We start from the raw sequence: 15,779 nt of genomic DNA, 5'->3' as shown, positions 1-15,779 counted from the left end.
GTCTTTGTGATATCCAGTAGAGACTTAGATACTTGAGTCTATAGTCCAGGATAAACGAGGAGAGACTTTTTTGACTACCTACTATAGACTAAATTCTGTCCCAGGTGCTTTGTAAATGCATTATTTCATTAATTCTTGGGACAATCTGGATCATAGGTAGTATTCTGTTTCATAGGTTGTGGGCACTGAGGCTTACAAAAGTTTGTCTAACCTGCCCAGCACTGTAGTTTAGTGAGTGGCACACCTGTGAAATGAATCCAGCTCTGTCTGACTTCAAAGCCTATCTTCTCTCACTGGTAGTAAAGTATGAGCTACATTCTCCTGTGGTTTAGTTCAGATCTCTACTGCTACTTCGCCCTCCAGCATTAGGTTCATATCTCTCTCATGATTTTTTTGAGGAGTAAATGAGATAATCCTTTGCAAACTACATAGCATAGCACCCAGCACCTAGTATCTGTTTAATAAATGCTACTTGTTGCTGTTGTGATATTTATTTATTCAAAGGAATAACAAAAAACATTATTTTTCTAATTCAAGAAGTTGAGCCTGTAAATAATAATATTATCTTATTATCTTACCCAAACTAGCAATTGTTCTTCCATTAATAAAATACAACAAAATGGGAATGTCTCTGGTGGTCCAGTAGCTAAGACTCCGGTGCTCCCAGTGCAGTTTGATCCCTGGTCAGGGAACTAGATCACACATGCTGCAACTAAAGATCTGCCTGCAGCGACAAAGGCCTGGTTCAACCAAATAAATAATTTTTTTTAATGACAAAATGATATATTCATTCAATTAAAATAGTTCTGTAAGCTTATACAATAGCCTTTTGGGTATATCTAAAGAGAAAAGGGCACTTATATAGTAAGTGCCACCAGGGTGGCTCAGAGGTTAAAGCGTCTGCCTCCAATGCGGGAGACCCGGGTTTGATCCCTGGGTCGGGAAGATCCCCTGGAGAAGGAAACGGTAACCCACTCCAGTATTCTTGCCTGGAGAATCCCATGGACGGAGAAGCCTGGTAGGCTACAGTCCACGGGGTCGCAAAGAGTCGGACACGACTGAGCGACGGAACAGAACAAAAAGAGAAAAGGGCACTTATATAGTAGGTTTCCTATTAATGCACAGAGAAATTAGTTTGTTAATTTGAGTATAGCCAAGATTTAAATTGAGCAGTAAGTTATAGGCTATTAGACTGTAATTTTTATATAGGATGAGTTTTGATAGGAGGAATTTTAGACTTTAAAAAATTGGGAAAGTAGAAAAGCATCATAAAATACCTTTAAAATTTACCTTTTATGGGCTTTTGATTAAGTTAAAATAACTGCTTGCCTTGTCACTATGTAGATAAATATTTCAAGAAAAAAACAGCTAAGTAATAATGGCCAAATTTTATTATTGAGGTTTTTGGGTTTTTTTTTTTAAATCTTAAACTAATTTTCAGAGAGAAGAGAAAACTTATGCAGTAAATAACCTTCCTCCAGATCATCCAGGAAGTCCATTTTCTGTGAGTTCTCTAATTAAACAGGCAACCAGGTAAGTGCTTTCTATTCAACTGAATTCAGCATTGTATGTCTGAGAAACATGATGCATTTTCTAGTGCTTAGGATAAGGTTAAGAATTGATAGGTATAGGAGAAATGTCTAGTAAAATCTGTCAGCTTTTCTGGTCTCATCATTTATAAAATAAAGTGTTTGCAATGTCATTATAAGAGTGCTTCTGGCTTTGAATATGGAGAAACATCCATATGTGGTGAGCAACTGCTAGTAGGAAACATGTGCCTTTTCTCTGGGTCCTTGTGGCGTCATTATTGTTCCTTGGTATCAAGCTGAAGGTGTGAGGATACTGTTAAATTGTCATACTTCCTTATTGTCCTAGAAGTGATCTTGATTTCTGAGAGTGAACAGAAGACGAACTGTAGCTTGGTTCTCTGGCTTATGTGTTTTTTAATTAATTAATCAGTCTGTGGTGCCTAGAGGGATGAAAGTGGATTGTTCAACTAAATTGTTTTTATAGACTTATGTGTAAGCAACTTCCAAAGTAGATTTGAAGGAGCAGAATTGGTCATTTGATTTTCAGGGACAGTTGATTCACATCCCCACCACCCTTGCTGCTGCTGCTAAGTCACTTCAGTCGTGTCCGACTCTGTGTGACCCCATAGACGGAAGCCCACCAGGCTCCCCTGTCCCTGGGATTCTCCAGGCAAGAACACTGGAGTGGGTTGCCATTTCCTTCTCCAATGTGTGAAAGTGGAAAGTGAAAAGTGAAAGCGAAGTCGCTCAGTCCTGTCTGACCCTTAGCGACTCCATGGACTGCAGCCTACCAGGCTCTTCCATCCATGGGATTTTCTAGGCAAGAGTACTGGAGTGGCTTGCCATTGCCTTCTAGTCTATACCAAACTTTTCATGTGCTGTGCGTCTGTCATTCCTTAAAAAGAGCAAATTTTGAAAATTCTCACCATTTGAATTCTTTTCATTGCCAAAAATTAGAGGAATAACCTTAACTGTGTAAGATTAGCACAAAGAGAAGCAACAATAGTAGTTCCCTTTTAGGGGCTTAAGGAAGAAAAGAGGTCCAAACATATTTTTGTAGAAATGAGTTATTTGCCTCAAGTTGTATAGCAGTGAGAATGGGTTGCTAGAATTGGAAAACGACAATATTTGCAAATGTCTAAGTATTTTTCTTGTTCACAGAATTCTTCAGCACTGTGCCAAGATGAGGCTCTCTTTAAGCCATAACTATCGTATATGCTGCTGGAAAATGGTATCTTATTTTAAAAGCAAGATGTTTTTAATCATTTTGTTATTTGTGTATATACTTATAAGTTCAAATTACTTTCATCCAAGTCACGTGAGAAATTTGTTGTCACATTAATACTGGTTTATTAAAAAATCCACTTAATAAGCACTACAAAATTGGTCTGTTGTATTATGCTTTTACTGTATATAGTTTGTTTTTGTTTCTTCTTAGTAGAGGGGGAAGGGCGGGGGACTTGATTGGATTTGAAGTATGTAAAAACAGTTCTTTTAAAACATGTTACACTACTCTCATGTTCATAACTGTAAAAATAAGTTTTTTTTAATGGTGACTTGGAGAAAGTGATTCTCAGACCTTGATTTCTGTATTTATACTACTTTGATTATAAATTTCTATGTTGCTGTAGTTCCTATTCTTTGTCTATTTTCTATGTAAACTTTAGCAGAATGGTGACTTTCCAAAGGTACTAGAACTTAATCTGCTTATATGGACTCTTGGATAGCCACTTCCGGAAAAGTCAGAACATGCCTAAGGATTCTGCAATATTCAACTTCTGAATGAGAATCTGAAGTTGCCTCAGAGTTCATTTATCATCTCAGTCTTGTTAGTGCATAACTCTATTTCCTGCTGTTTTTATTTTCTGGTTTTAGGTACCTGGGATAAATGACAGCAGTGTACTGCCTTTGCTTTTGAGAGAATCGTTCATGCCCGGCGTGGGAAGATTTCTTGCATACTCAGATGACAAAGTACATGCTATCTTTTTAGATGGCATTACTTTAACCCTGAATTGGAATTTTGGCTCTTTTATTGAAAATAGACAGGTAATTATACTTCAGGCTGAAATTTCTTTTATCGTTTTTTTTTTTAATCTGTGGAAATAGTACAAAGAAAACATGATGTACTCTACACTATCTCAGTTTATTTTTTGAAGTATAAAATCTGTCAAGAGGCTTTACTAAGCTCATTGGATTTCCTGTCAAAAATCAAAGGTATGACAAATCTTCATTTTTATAAAGGTAACTTCATTATAGAGAAAAGGATTAGTATTTTTGTTCTTTTGATAATTACCTGTATAAGAGGGGTAGTTAAATAATATCCATATCCCTTGTAAAATATAACTTTTAAGTTAGTCAAAATAAAGTTTTAATGATTCATCTACTTCTTAATTGAAAATTAAGTAAGAAGGAGGTTTTGTTTTGCTTTTCAGTTCTAGAATAATAAATAATAATAATAATTCCTCCTTGTTTCTTCAGGTAAATCGAGGTCTCACCTTAGGCTGGTGTAAGTTAACTTTTCCTGATGGACAAAAGCAATTAATTCAAATTCAACATCCCAGACCATATGAAAGGTACTGAAAAGCAATTAAAAAGAATAACTTTGTGTTAGTAAATAACTTCCTTTTAGATGGAGGAGGCATTTATATTATTTAACTTAGTTTTAGACCAAGAGGAAGCATATAAACATTTAAATATTATATATATACTTTTAGTTTTTCCATGTGGCTTGAAGTGATTTCAGCAGGTTTCACAGTTTACAATTATATTGTCCTCTAGCATAACTAAATAGATCAGGTCAGCTTTAATCATTTCCATTTGTATTCTAGTGATTTTTCAAAATAAATATGTTATAACTGGCTTGCTATGGAGGTTGGACTGTGGTCAGCTGTGTTAATGAATTAACTAATTAATCCCCTAGTGTGTGCATGCTCAGTCGTGTCCGACTCTTTGCAACCCCATGGACTGTAACCCTCCAGACTCCTCTGTCCGTGGAATTTTCAAGACAAGAATACTGAAGTGGGTTGCTATATCCTACTCCTGAGGCTCTTCCCAACCCAGGGATCTAACCCATGTCTCCTGCATCTCCTGCATAGGCAGGTGGATTCTTAACCGCTGCGCCACCTGGGAAGCCCATTAATCCCCTAACCGATTTGAAATAAGGTTTACAGTCACAAATAGCAAAACTTACATATATTTTTATAAAGAGAAATAAACTAGCTGATGATTATTCTTAAAATGGAGAAGATTAGGGGTTCCATGGTGGTCCAGTGGCTAAGGCTCTGTGCTTCCAACACAGGGGACCTGGGTTTGTCAGGGAACTAGAACCCACATGCTGCAAACTAAGAGCAGATAAATAAATTAATTTTTTTTTAATGGAGAAGATTATTGAAATCAGCTTTTTCATGAGCGTGCTTTTTCTTTTTTGGCTTATGAAATTTGTTATAATAATCATTCTTCTTGTGATGTTCTTGACATGTTAGCAATTCTACTTGAAGATCCTCACAAAACAACTGCTGTTTTACCTCTTAATTTATTTTCCTGTTGGGATTTATTGCATTTTAATTTAAATGCTCCAACATTTATTGGTAGTTTGAATAATTTGCCTCAAAAGAGAAGCAAATTTGTATTTAGCAGGTATACTGTTTATTTCAGCCAATCGTTCCAGGTCATTCATTTTATTGAACTTGATACTTACTTTGTATATTCAGTGAGTTATATATAATTATGAATGTGCGTGTGTGTTAATAGGTGTGTTCTGGTTTAAATTTTAGAAAGAAAATGCTCACTTAGTCATATATGTAGAGATATTTTTGTGATAAAATTTAATGAAACTCATTTTATTTTAGAAACTAAAAGGAGAATTTAGGCATTTGAACTTTGAATTAAATCTAAGTGTTACCTTTGTTCTGATTCTTAAATCTCATTTTTATTAATCATGAATGTAAGTTATTTCTGATGAATGAGAAAAACTGGTCTTTTTCTTTTACCAATGAAAAAAAATTTTCAAATAGCCCTACTTTAGAATTTTTTCCCCAAATTAATAATTTTTATAATTTTTTGAAGATTTTTATAAACTACATTTTCATTTTTCAAACATCTCTCTTAATGTGTTCAATCTAGATATGTGACAACAGTAATATCATGGTGCAGAAGGCTGACCCAGATTAGTCAGCAAGAAACACCCATACATCCTTCATCTTCTGTTCCTGAAGAAAGCTGGTATTTATATTTATTTTAAACTTAATCTATGTATAAGAGCCAACTAATCCTCAGTAATTAAAATGTTAAATGGTAAACTGACTCTTCTTCCCAAGAAAACTTTCTCTTAGTTAAATATATTTAATCAGTATGATTTTTTTTTGATAGCTTAAATCTTGACAATAATTTATCTTTAATTGGATATCTCATTTATTACATTTCATCATAGTATGTTTCATCTAAAGATCAGAAAACTGCATTGAAAACTTCATATCAAAACAGGTGACTCTTTTAGTGTAAAAAATTCATCCTGGATACTTTATAGAAAACTTTAGAGGAGTTTTTTTTTTATATTTTAGTAATATTAAAGGAAATAAAATGTTGACTAACAAGCTTTCAGAAAAACTTGATTTTTAAATAATTTCTATTATATTAATGGTCTCCCTCAAATTAATTGACAAATCAACAAATAAAGCAAGATTTCAGTCCCTCCTGTGTGCCTTTCTGTGTGCAGAGGACTGGAACTGGGCTTTGAAGGAGTTAAGACATTTAGAGAGGAAGCAAGTGTAGAAATAAAAAAGGATATTTTGGCTTGTAGAGACAGTAAGAAGTTTTTGTGGAGCAGACACTTGTCTTTTGGGTGTAGTGTGACCTTGATGGATAGGAATAGATCTTATAAGGGGAATTCAGACTTCACAGAATTATAAGTTCCTACATGGGAAAAAAATGACAAGAAGAAAGAAACTGGGGAAAGTTAGTGTCACTGTGTGTATATTACAAAAGAAGGATACCAGGAAAAATTTAGGAAGCTTTAAATTTAAATAAGTTGTGGACTTGCCTGGCCATCCAGTAGTGGAAGACACCATGCTTCCCACTGCAGGGTGTGTGGGTTCAATCCCTGGTTGAAGAGGATCCCACATGCCATGTGGTATGGCCAAAAAATAAACTTAAGTTGTAAGGTACTTAGCGTAGTGTGGTGAAAAATATAAACATTAAGGTGATAACATTTTCCTGAGTTACTTGGAGAAAGAGCTACAATCAAATCAGTGGGTGTTATTTGAATATCCAGGTATCTTAAGGATTCAGCTTTGGTTCATCTCTTCAGCTATGTAGGAACAGAAAAGTTTCCTCAGTAGCTAGCAAAAAATATGGTTGGGAAGAAAGGGAAATTGTGCATGGCTATAAAATTGGTTACTTCATTATTGCTTAGCTGTCAAAATTTGTAAAATGTTAGCCTTTTTGTATGAAAGCTTAGAAGAGGGTAGCTGTCAAGACAAACAGAATTGAGCGGTTGAGAGAAGTACAGATTGGTGAAAGCAGCTATGGGTAGAAGCAGCGCAGAGCGGAGGGGAGACAAGAAATTGAGGACTGGGGAAGGGAAATACAGTGTGTGCAACAGCTCCATTCCCCTCGCAAAGCCTAAGACGACTGCACTGTGATTCTTGTTTTCTTATAAAAGTGAAAGGGTTGAAGGAAGAGAAGAGGTCACATAATAAACAACTACCTAAATTGTATTTCAGTATTTTTTTTCCAACTCAACTTCTATTATTAGCTTACTGGTTTCAACTTTTTAATAAGGATACTTGTCAAAAAATAGGAGATATCTCATAAGAAATTGGCTTATCGTATGACCAACAGCATTAAAGGTAGTTTGTGTTCTTGCTTACACCCAGAAAATGTTTCTCGTGTGTGAAAGGGTGGAGGGAGTGTGTGTTTTGCAATGAAGAGCCAGCAGGTTTTAGAGTAAGTCACATCCAAGTCTTTACTACAGATCCTTAAAATGATGATAGATCTCTCTTATTCTCCATCCATAGGCTGGAGTACAAAGAAAGAGTGCAGGTTGATAAGGTGCATGTGGTCCATTGTATATAATAAAGTCAGTAGAGCAGACAAGTCTTTATACCCTTTTGTGAACTGTGAAAAGACTTTTCTAGTGACTTGAATAGAGATGCTTTAGATGTGAATGTCCTCATTAATTTTGCAGAGAGCTCGTACAGTTACACTATTTTCTAGTTGTGTGCCAGTGCTCATGTTTCATCTAGCGATGAGGGAAAAGGCCACATACACATAAAAGGTTCTCCTGGATTTGTATGCATTCAGCCCTCTACCCAATACTGGTTGCCAGTGTCTGTTTCTATGGAACATGGTAAGAGTCAGTATTCATATGTTAACCCTTCAAGCCAAAGAGAAAAGAATGTTTAGTATACTTCATTTAAGAAAACGATGAAATGATTAGTCTATTCCAGAATAAATTTAATAGAAAATAATTATGTTTGGACACCTAATTCAATTGTATAAAAAGTTAGCTCTAGAGACCATCCATTCCCTAAAAGTTCCATATAAATGAGGTCTTACTATATATGTAAGATCCTTTCTCCAAAGAAACTATCTTGGTATGAAGATTAAAAAGTTAAATTGTTCAAGAAAAGGCATTACAAAGAAGTTTATGATTAATTAACATAATGGTATAGGAATTCAAAGGAGAGAGCATTTTTTTTCATAAAAGTGATGAGATTTTAGTAGGTTTTTAAAGTTTGAGTAAACCTTGTGGAAGAAAGTAGAAGGTATGCCAGATCAGTACTGAGTTATACCAGGAAGGCTCATTACCTTCCAACCTCTATACTGAATTCAGAAGTCCTCGGGATGGAGGATTTCTATTCACTTGCCTTACTCATGCTTGGGTGCATCCTCAGTCGCTCAGTTGTGTCTGACTCATTGCAACCCTATGGACTATAGCCCGCCAGGCTCCTTTGTCCATGGAATTTTCCAGGCAAGAATACTGGAGTGGGTTGCCATTTCCTCCTCCAGGGGATCTTCATGACCCAAGGATCGAATCCACAGCTTCTGCATTGGCAACCAGATTCTTTACCACTGCACTATCTGGGAAGCCCCCCTAACTCGTGAAAGACTATCCGTTGAGTCAGGGTGATCTGTGGCTAAATAAAGTCAATGTAAAGAGAATTCTTAATTTATAGGTTAAAAATTGTAATCTTTATGAAAAAAATTAACTATGCTTATTTGAAATATTGTGAATATAAGAGAATCAGACAACTGGCATTAACCTTTTTTTTTTTTTTTTTTGGCACAGGTCTGTGACTTCTGAACTTGAAAAGATACAGAAGTTTAATTGTATCCTTTGAGCATAATGTAATGCCCTGCGTAAGTTCTCTCTTTCCCTTGTAGGCTTAAGCTAGCCTATGGAGACTTTCACACTTATATAATTATGTTCTAACATTATAACTGAGAACTGTCTCTGACTTCTTTCTTTTGTAAAATCTGTATGATTTTTATTTACTATTATTTTTTTTTTAAATTTCAGCTTCTTTGAGGTATAATTGAAAAAACTGTAAGGTATTTAAATAGTACATCACAGTGACCTGACACACATACACACTGTGAAAGGATTACACTATCTTTTTAATTAACCCAAGCATCACTTATCTTCCACCTCTCTTTTTCATGGGGACAAAAGGGATGAGAACATATGATTTCCACCCTCTCAGCAAACTTCAGTCATACAGCACAATATTATCAACTACAGTCATCATGTTATACATTAGATCCTCAGACTTTATTCATCTTATAGCTGAAAGTTTATATGCTTTTACTAACTTCTCCCTCTTTCCCAACCACCCAGCCCCTGGCAACTACTACTCTGCATTCTGTTTCTATGAGTTTGACTTTTTAAAAAATTCTACATATGAGTGACACCATATAGTACTGATATTTGTCTTTCTCTACTTATTTCACTTAGCAAAATGCCTTCAAGGCCCATCCATGTTGTTGCAAATGTCAGGATTTCCTTCTTTCTCATGGCTGAATAGTATTCTATTGTGTATATATATGTGGGAATCATCTTTATCCATTCATCCAACAATGGACAACAATAGGTTGTTTCCATATTTTAACTACTATGAATAATGCTAAAGTGAACATAGGAGTGCAGATAGATCTCTCTTCAGTAGACTGTTTTCATTTCTTTTGGATATATATACCCAGAAGTGGGATTGCTAGATCATATGGTAGTTCTCTATAATTTTCTGAGGAAACTTCCATACTGTTTTCCACAGTAGCTGTACCAATTTATATTTCTACCAAAGTACACAATGGTTCTCTTTTCTCCACATCCTTACCAACACTCGTTATGTCTTTTATATATATATAAAAATATTATTTTTATTTTCTTTTTAAAAATGTCTATGTACTTGGCTGCATCTGGCCTTAGCTGCAGCATGTGGGATCTTCATTGCATCATGAGGATCTTTTGTTGTGGTATACTTTTCACTGTTGACTATATTCAGTTCAGTTCAGTCGCTCTTTGTCCGACTCTTTGCGACCCCATGAATCACAGCACACCAGGCCTCTGTTCATCACCAACTCCTGGAGTTCACTCAAACTCATGTCCATCGAGTAGGTGATGCCATCCAGCCACTCTGTCGTCCCCTTCTCCTCCTGCCTCCAATCCCTCCCAGCATCAGAGTCTTTTCCAGTGAGTCAACTCTTCGCATGAGGTGGCCAAAGTATTGCAGTTTCAGCTTTAGCATCAGTCCTTCCAATGAACACCCAGGACTGATCTCCTTTAGAATGGACTGGTTGAATCTCCTTGCAGTCCAAGGGTCTCTCAAGAGTCTTCTCCAGCACCACAGTTCAAAAGCATCAATTCTTTGGTGATCAGCTTTCTTAGTCCAACTATCACATCCATACATGACCACTGGAAAAACCATAACCTTGACTAGATGGACCTTGGTTAGCAAAGTAATGTCTCTGCTTTTTAATATGCTATCTAGGTTGGTCATAACTTTTCTTCCAAGGAGTAAGCGTCTTTAAATCTCATGGCTGCAATTAGCATCCCCAGTGATTTTGGAGCCCCCCAAAAATAAAGTCTGACACCGTTTCCACTGTTTCCCCATCTATTTCCCATGAAGTGATGGGACCAGATGCCATGATCTTAGTTTTCTGAATGTTGAGCTTTAAGCCAACTTTTTCACTCTCCCCTTTCACTTTTATCAAGAGGCTTTTTAGTTCCTCTTCACTTTCTGCCATAAGGGTGGTGTCATCTGCATATCTGAGGTTATTGGTATTTCTCCCGGCAATCTTGATTCTAGCTTGTGCTTCTTCCAGCCCAGCGTTCCTCATGATGTACTTTGCATATAAGTTAAATAAGCAGGGCGACAATATACAGCCTTGACGTACTCCTTTTCCTATTTGGAACCAGTCTGTTGTTCCATGTCCAGTTCTAACTGTTGTTTCCTGACCTGCATACAGGTTTCTCAAGAGGTAGGTCAGGTGGTCTGGTATTCCCATCTCTTGAAGAATTTTCCACAGTTTATTTTGATTCACACAGTCAAAGGCTTTGGCGTAGTCAATAAAGCAGAAATAGATGTTTTTCTGAAACTCTCTTGCTTTTTCCATGATCCAGCGGATGTTGGGCTAATCATATATGAGCTTTATTATGTTGAAGTATGTTGCCTCTATATCCAGTTTGTTGAGTGTTTTTCTGCATCTATTGAGATTATATGTCTTCTATCCTTCATTTTTCATGTGGTGTATTGTATTTTCATATGTTGAACCATCCCTGTATCCCTGGAAAAAATCCTGCCTGATCATGTGTATGACCATTTTAATATATTGTATTCAATTTGCTAATGTTTTGTTGAGGACTTTTGCATCTGTGTTCATCAGGGATATTGGCCTGTAATTTTCTTTTCTTGTAGTGTCTTTATCTGTTTCTGGTTATCAGTGTAATCCTGGCCTCATAAAATCAGTTTTGAAGTATTTTCTCCTCTTCTATTTTTTGGAAATGATTGGTATTCCTGTTTAAATAGTTAGTAGAATTCACCAATGAAAGCATCTGTGTTGGGAGGTGTTTGATTATTGACTCAGTTTCCTTACTAGCAGTTGGTCTGGATTCATTCTTGGTGGGTTGTATGTTTCTAGGAATCCATCCACTTATTTGAAGTTGTCCAATATGTTGGTCTATAATTGTTCATAGTATATTATGATCCTTTGTATTATATGGTATTGGTTGTAATTTTGAGTTCTCTTTTTTTCTTGATAAGTCTAGCTAAAGTTTTGTTCATTTTGTTTATCTTTGCAAAAAAAAAAAAAAGCCAGCTTTTTTCATTGATCTTCTGTTGTGTATAAGCTCCTTCCACGGAGACAGAAACAACCTAGAGTAGGCCAGAGAAGGAATATGGAGATATCGCCTGCCAGCCTTCCTCTTGGGGGGATCATACTCTGCCCCTAGGTGTGTGCTAAATTAGAAACTTATTAAAAATACATTTATTTGTATAAATTAATATAAAAATAAATAAATATAAATAAAAAAATATATTTGTTTATCTGTCTGGGTCTTAGTTGCAGCATGCAGAATCTTTGATCTTTTTTGCAGCATGTAGGATATTTAGCTGTGGCATGTGGGATCCTGTCAGTTCCTGACAAGGGATGGAACCCGGGCCCTCTGCATTGGGAGAGTGGTGTTTTAGCCACTGGACCACCAGGGAAGTCCTAGAAGCTTCTAAAGTAGCAGATAGGCTGCTTTTAGGGAAAGATTGGGAGATGAGTGTTTGTCTGCTCAGAGCTAGGAGTTTTAGGGGCCTGTCCCACACTTGGAAGTCTTAAAAAATTGAAGCATTAGATCTTGGGTCCAAATCCTTTACTCCTCAGGGTGAAGCTGGCAATTGTGAATCCCCCCTGTTGTGCTGAGGGTGGGGTTTATAGTGAAAGCCTGTCTCATTCTTACCCATTTCTTTCATTGTGGATGTTTTGTTCATTCAGTGTATAGCAGTCACTTGGGTAGTTCCTGCATTTCTGACAGTGAGAATTGCTCTGTATGTAGAGTAGATTCAGTGTTTGTGGGAGGAGGTGAGCTCAGGAACGTCCTGTTACCAGCTTAGACTGGATTCCTACTTCTTTTTCTTGTTAAACCTTTTGTTCTGTGCATTCCTACCCCACTCATCTAAATTTCTTTTATCCTCTTATTTTTCCATAATCCTCAGTCAGTCAGTTCAATTGCTCAGTCGTGTCCGATTCTTTGCGACCCCATGAGGCACGCCAGGCCTCCCTGTCCATCACCAACTCCCGAAGTTTACCCAAACTCATGTCAATCAAGTTGGTGATGCCATCCAGCCATCTCATCCTCTGTCATCCCCTTCTCCTCCTGCCCCCAATCCCTCCCAGCATCAGGGTCTTCGCAACTCTTCGCATGAGGTGGCCAAAGTATTGGAGTTTCAGCTTTAGCATCAGTCCTTCCAATGAACACCGTAATCCTATTCAAATAATAAAGTAGCTCTGAAATAGACACATTTATTTTCATCCTAGATGTTTTAAGCTATTTAAAAATACCCAGGAGATTGTTCATATTCCTCTCACCCCTACTTTGTTCCCTTTCATTCCCAAATCACTTCATCACTTAAAGAAATGTTGTTTAGTCACTAAGTCATGCTCAACTCTTTTATGACCCCATGAAATGTAGCCCCCTAGGCTCCTCTGTCCATGGGATTTCCCAGGCAAGAATACTGGAGTGGGTTGCCATTTCCTTCAGGGGATCTGCCCTACCCAGGGATCGAACCTTGGTCTCCTGCATTGCAGGCAGATTGTTAGCTACCTGGAAGCCCTTAAAGAAATGTTACTGAGATTTTAGGTCTTTTATTTCCTCCCTGTCACCAAACTTCCATCCAAATACAGACATACATACTGTCTTTTCCTTTCCCCTTATATTCTAACTAGTTTCTTCATCTATATAAGGGATAGACTTGATAAATTCTGAAGTCCCAACTCTATTATGAATCCAAGAGATCTTCCTCCCAATAGAAAAATAGTATTTTAATATGAAGGCTAGGTTTTCTGTATAGGGGGAAAGCTCCTTAACTAAGCAACTTAGTGTTATTGGAGAATAGTGGTGTCCTAAACCAGATTTCTAACAAGAAAAATGAACAGTCTTCGGAACGTTGTAAACCAAAATCTTCAGAAACCTTGCTAAAAGAAGTTAATGAAAAGAGTGTATCAGTGGCATTGAAAAAAACCTCTGAAATCCTTCAGGATATTGACAGTCTTCTATCAAACTCTAAATGGTGAAAAATGGAATTAGTACAATATATTATTAAACCTTGAGGATATTATTTCAAGTGACTGGTAGAATATTACTAGAAAGCTAAGAAATTATATATATATATACACATGACTTGTGTACCATGATTATATGAGAAATGATATCTAACTTTGAAGGTGTTTTATCTAACTTGTAAATTTTAAAATATATATTTGTATATTATTAATAAATAACCATTTAAAAAATTTGAACAATTTCTTATCTCAGATTTGAGAAGAAAATTTTATAAAACTGTAAAGTTGTTGCTGTTTTGTCTTGTGGAACATTCACTATTAAGACTTTTTAAAATTTTAATATGCAGAATTGTGTGCATTGGTCATTTGCTATTTAGTCTCTCTACTCCAAGTATTTTTCAGCAGATCTATGAAAAGAGAATCAGCTTTCAAAAAAAAACCTTAATGTGGGCAATTACTGCAAGCTAAGAATGGAGCACTTCAGCTAAGACTAAATTTTATCTGAATTTGTCTCATGTTTCCAAATATTTTCATTTATTTTGAACATCTCAAAAGATTTATGCTACAAAGTACATGAAACCAAAAGAGAAAAAAGGTCACCTGTCTATTGGGAAAGAACAAAACCATACTTCCAAAAAGACTTCAGGATTATACCAAATATAACAAGAAGTGTTCAAATTAACTTATGATTTTTTGAGAAGACCAGCCTCTTCACATAAAAGGGAAGAAGCAAGAGAGGAAACAAGAAAAACAGAGCGAAAAAAGCAGAGTGTAATAGGTGAGGAGATATAATGTCAGCAATGTGAGCCCAGTGCTTTCTTCAGTTTCTCTCAGACTGGGCTCCCTGCCACCTTCAAGTATCAGCACAAATATCCCTCAGAGGGGCTTCCCTCGTTTACTATTACATCACCATATTTATTCTTTGTGGTCTGTATCTTCCACTAGAATTTGAGCCCCAGAAAGTTACTTTATAGTCTTAACAAGCATAGTGCCCGGCATGTTGCAAACACTCGGTATATGTAAATGAATAGCCCCTTTGGGCAGTAGACTGACTACAGAAATAACTAAGCTCTGTTTTGGTCGCAGGAAACCATCTATGTCGTCTCCAGAAAGCCTCCACAATAGTAAGACACGTACCCATGCTGCCATCAGGGTAATGCCAAATTGTTATTGCATTCAGACAGAAAAAAACTGTCCTTAACATGACTAAAAGCACTGTGGTTAATCTATTCAGCGATAAATATGTTTAATAAGCTTTTAAGCTGTGCAGGTAAAATATGTATAATTTCCTCCCTCAGTTGAGACATTCCCATTAGCTCAGAACCTACAGTGTGTCAAACAATGAAAACTTCTATAGCAAAAACTGAGCCACACCTTAAGGTTCTGTGAGAGACCTAGAAGTTTGCTTGAGATGGAAGATTCCAATTTTCTACCATCTCCTTCAACTATATATTAGTATTGATACAATCCCACTGGTGCCCCTGCATTACATCCAACACTTGTTTTGAGAAAGTAGGTAAGAAGGAGAAAGAAATTTTCCTCTTTGAGTCCCCTCTTTTGGGCCAGTACTTCCTAGGGTCAAATGTCAAGCTAGATGTCTCCTTGGTGCTTGGAGCGCACCCACCACTCCCAAGGCAGGAAGTCGGGATGGGAGCTGGTCAGACCTACTAAACACCTGCACCTTGTCAGACCAGTTAATCAGGGTCAAGCTACCCTTTATGTTGTCTGTTTTTCGACTCGGGGGAATCAGCAGTCACGATTAAGCCTTCTAGCCTTGTCACTGACCACAAGGAGCGGCCCCCAAAGTCCACTGCACAAACGCAGAGTAATTATCAAGAACTCCCCAAGGGGGCGGTGGAGCGCCACAAAAGAGCTTCAGGCCTGCGAAGTCGCGCGGTCTCGCAGGAGTGAAAAGCTACGCTCGCCGTGAAGGATCCCTTGCAGGAAGTCGGAAACATCTCAATACATCCGGGACAGCCGGTGTCT

The 15,779-nt window shown here is 37.0% G+C and overlaps 1 protein-coding gene across 4 annotated transcripts in view; it reads left to right on the top strand.

Annotated features, from left to right (window-relative positions):
- C18H5orf34 (chromosome 18 C5orf34 homolog) overlaps positions 1-14,036 on the top strand; it is a 33,779-nt gene extending 19,743 nt beyond the window's left edge. For all 4 annotated transcript variants that reach the window (XM_088827677.1, XM_088827676.1, XM_088827678.1 and 1 more), the window contains 7 exons: positions 1,442-1,533; positions 2,691-2,760; positions 3,405-3,575; positions 4,008-4,102; positions 5,652-5,750; positions 8,818-8,858; positions 13,612-14,036. In XM_088827677.1, coding sequence (XP_088683803.1) covers positions 1,442-1,533; positions 2,691-2,760; positions 3,405-3,575; positions 4,008-4,102; positions 5,652-5,750; positions 8,818-8,858; positions 13,612-13,805 — 762 coding nt within the window. In that variant the 3' untranslated portion in view covers positions 13,806-14,036. The remainder of the gene's footprint in view (positions 1-1,441; positions 1,534-2,690; positions 2,761-3,404; positions 3,576-4,007; positions 4,103-5,651; positions 5,751-8,817; positions 8,859-13,611) is intronic.
- Positions 14,037-15,779: the final 1,743 nt, after the last annotated feature.

This window comes from Moschus berezovskii, chromosome 18 (genome assembly GCF_049115385.1).
Source record: "Moschus berezovskii isolate FMDL1 chromosome 18, NW_MosBer_1.0, whole genome shotgun sequence".
Lineage (NCBI taxonomy): Eukaryota > Metazoa > Chordata > Mammalia > Artiodactyla > Moschidae > Moschus > Moschus berezovskii.
The sequence above is the reverse complement of the archived record's forward strand: the minus strand, read 5'-3'. Positions and strand labels throughout refer to the sequence as shown.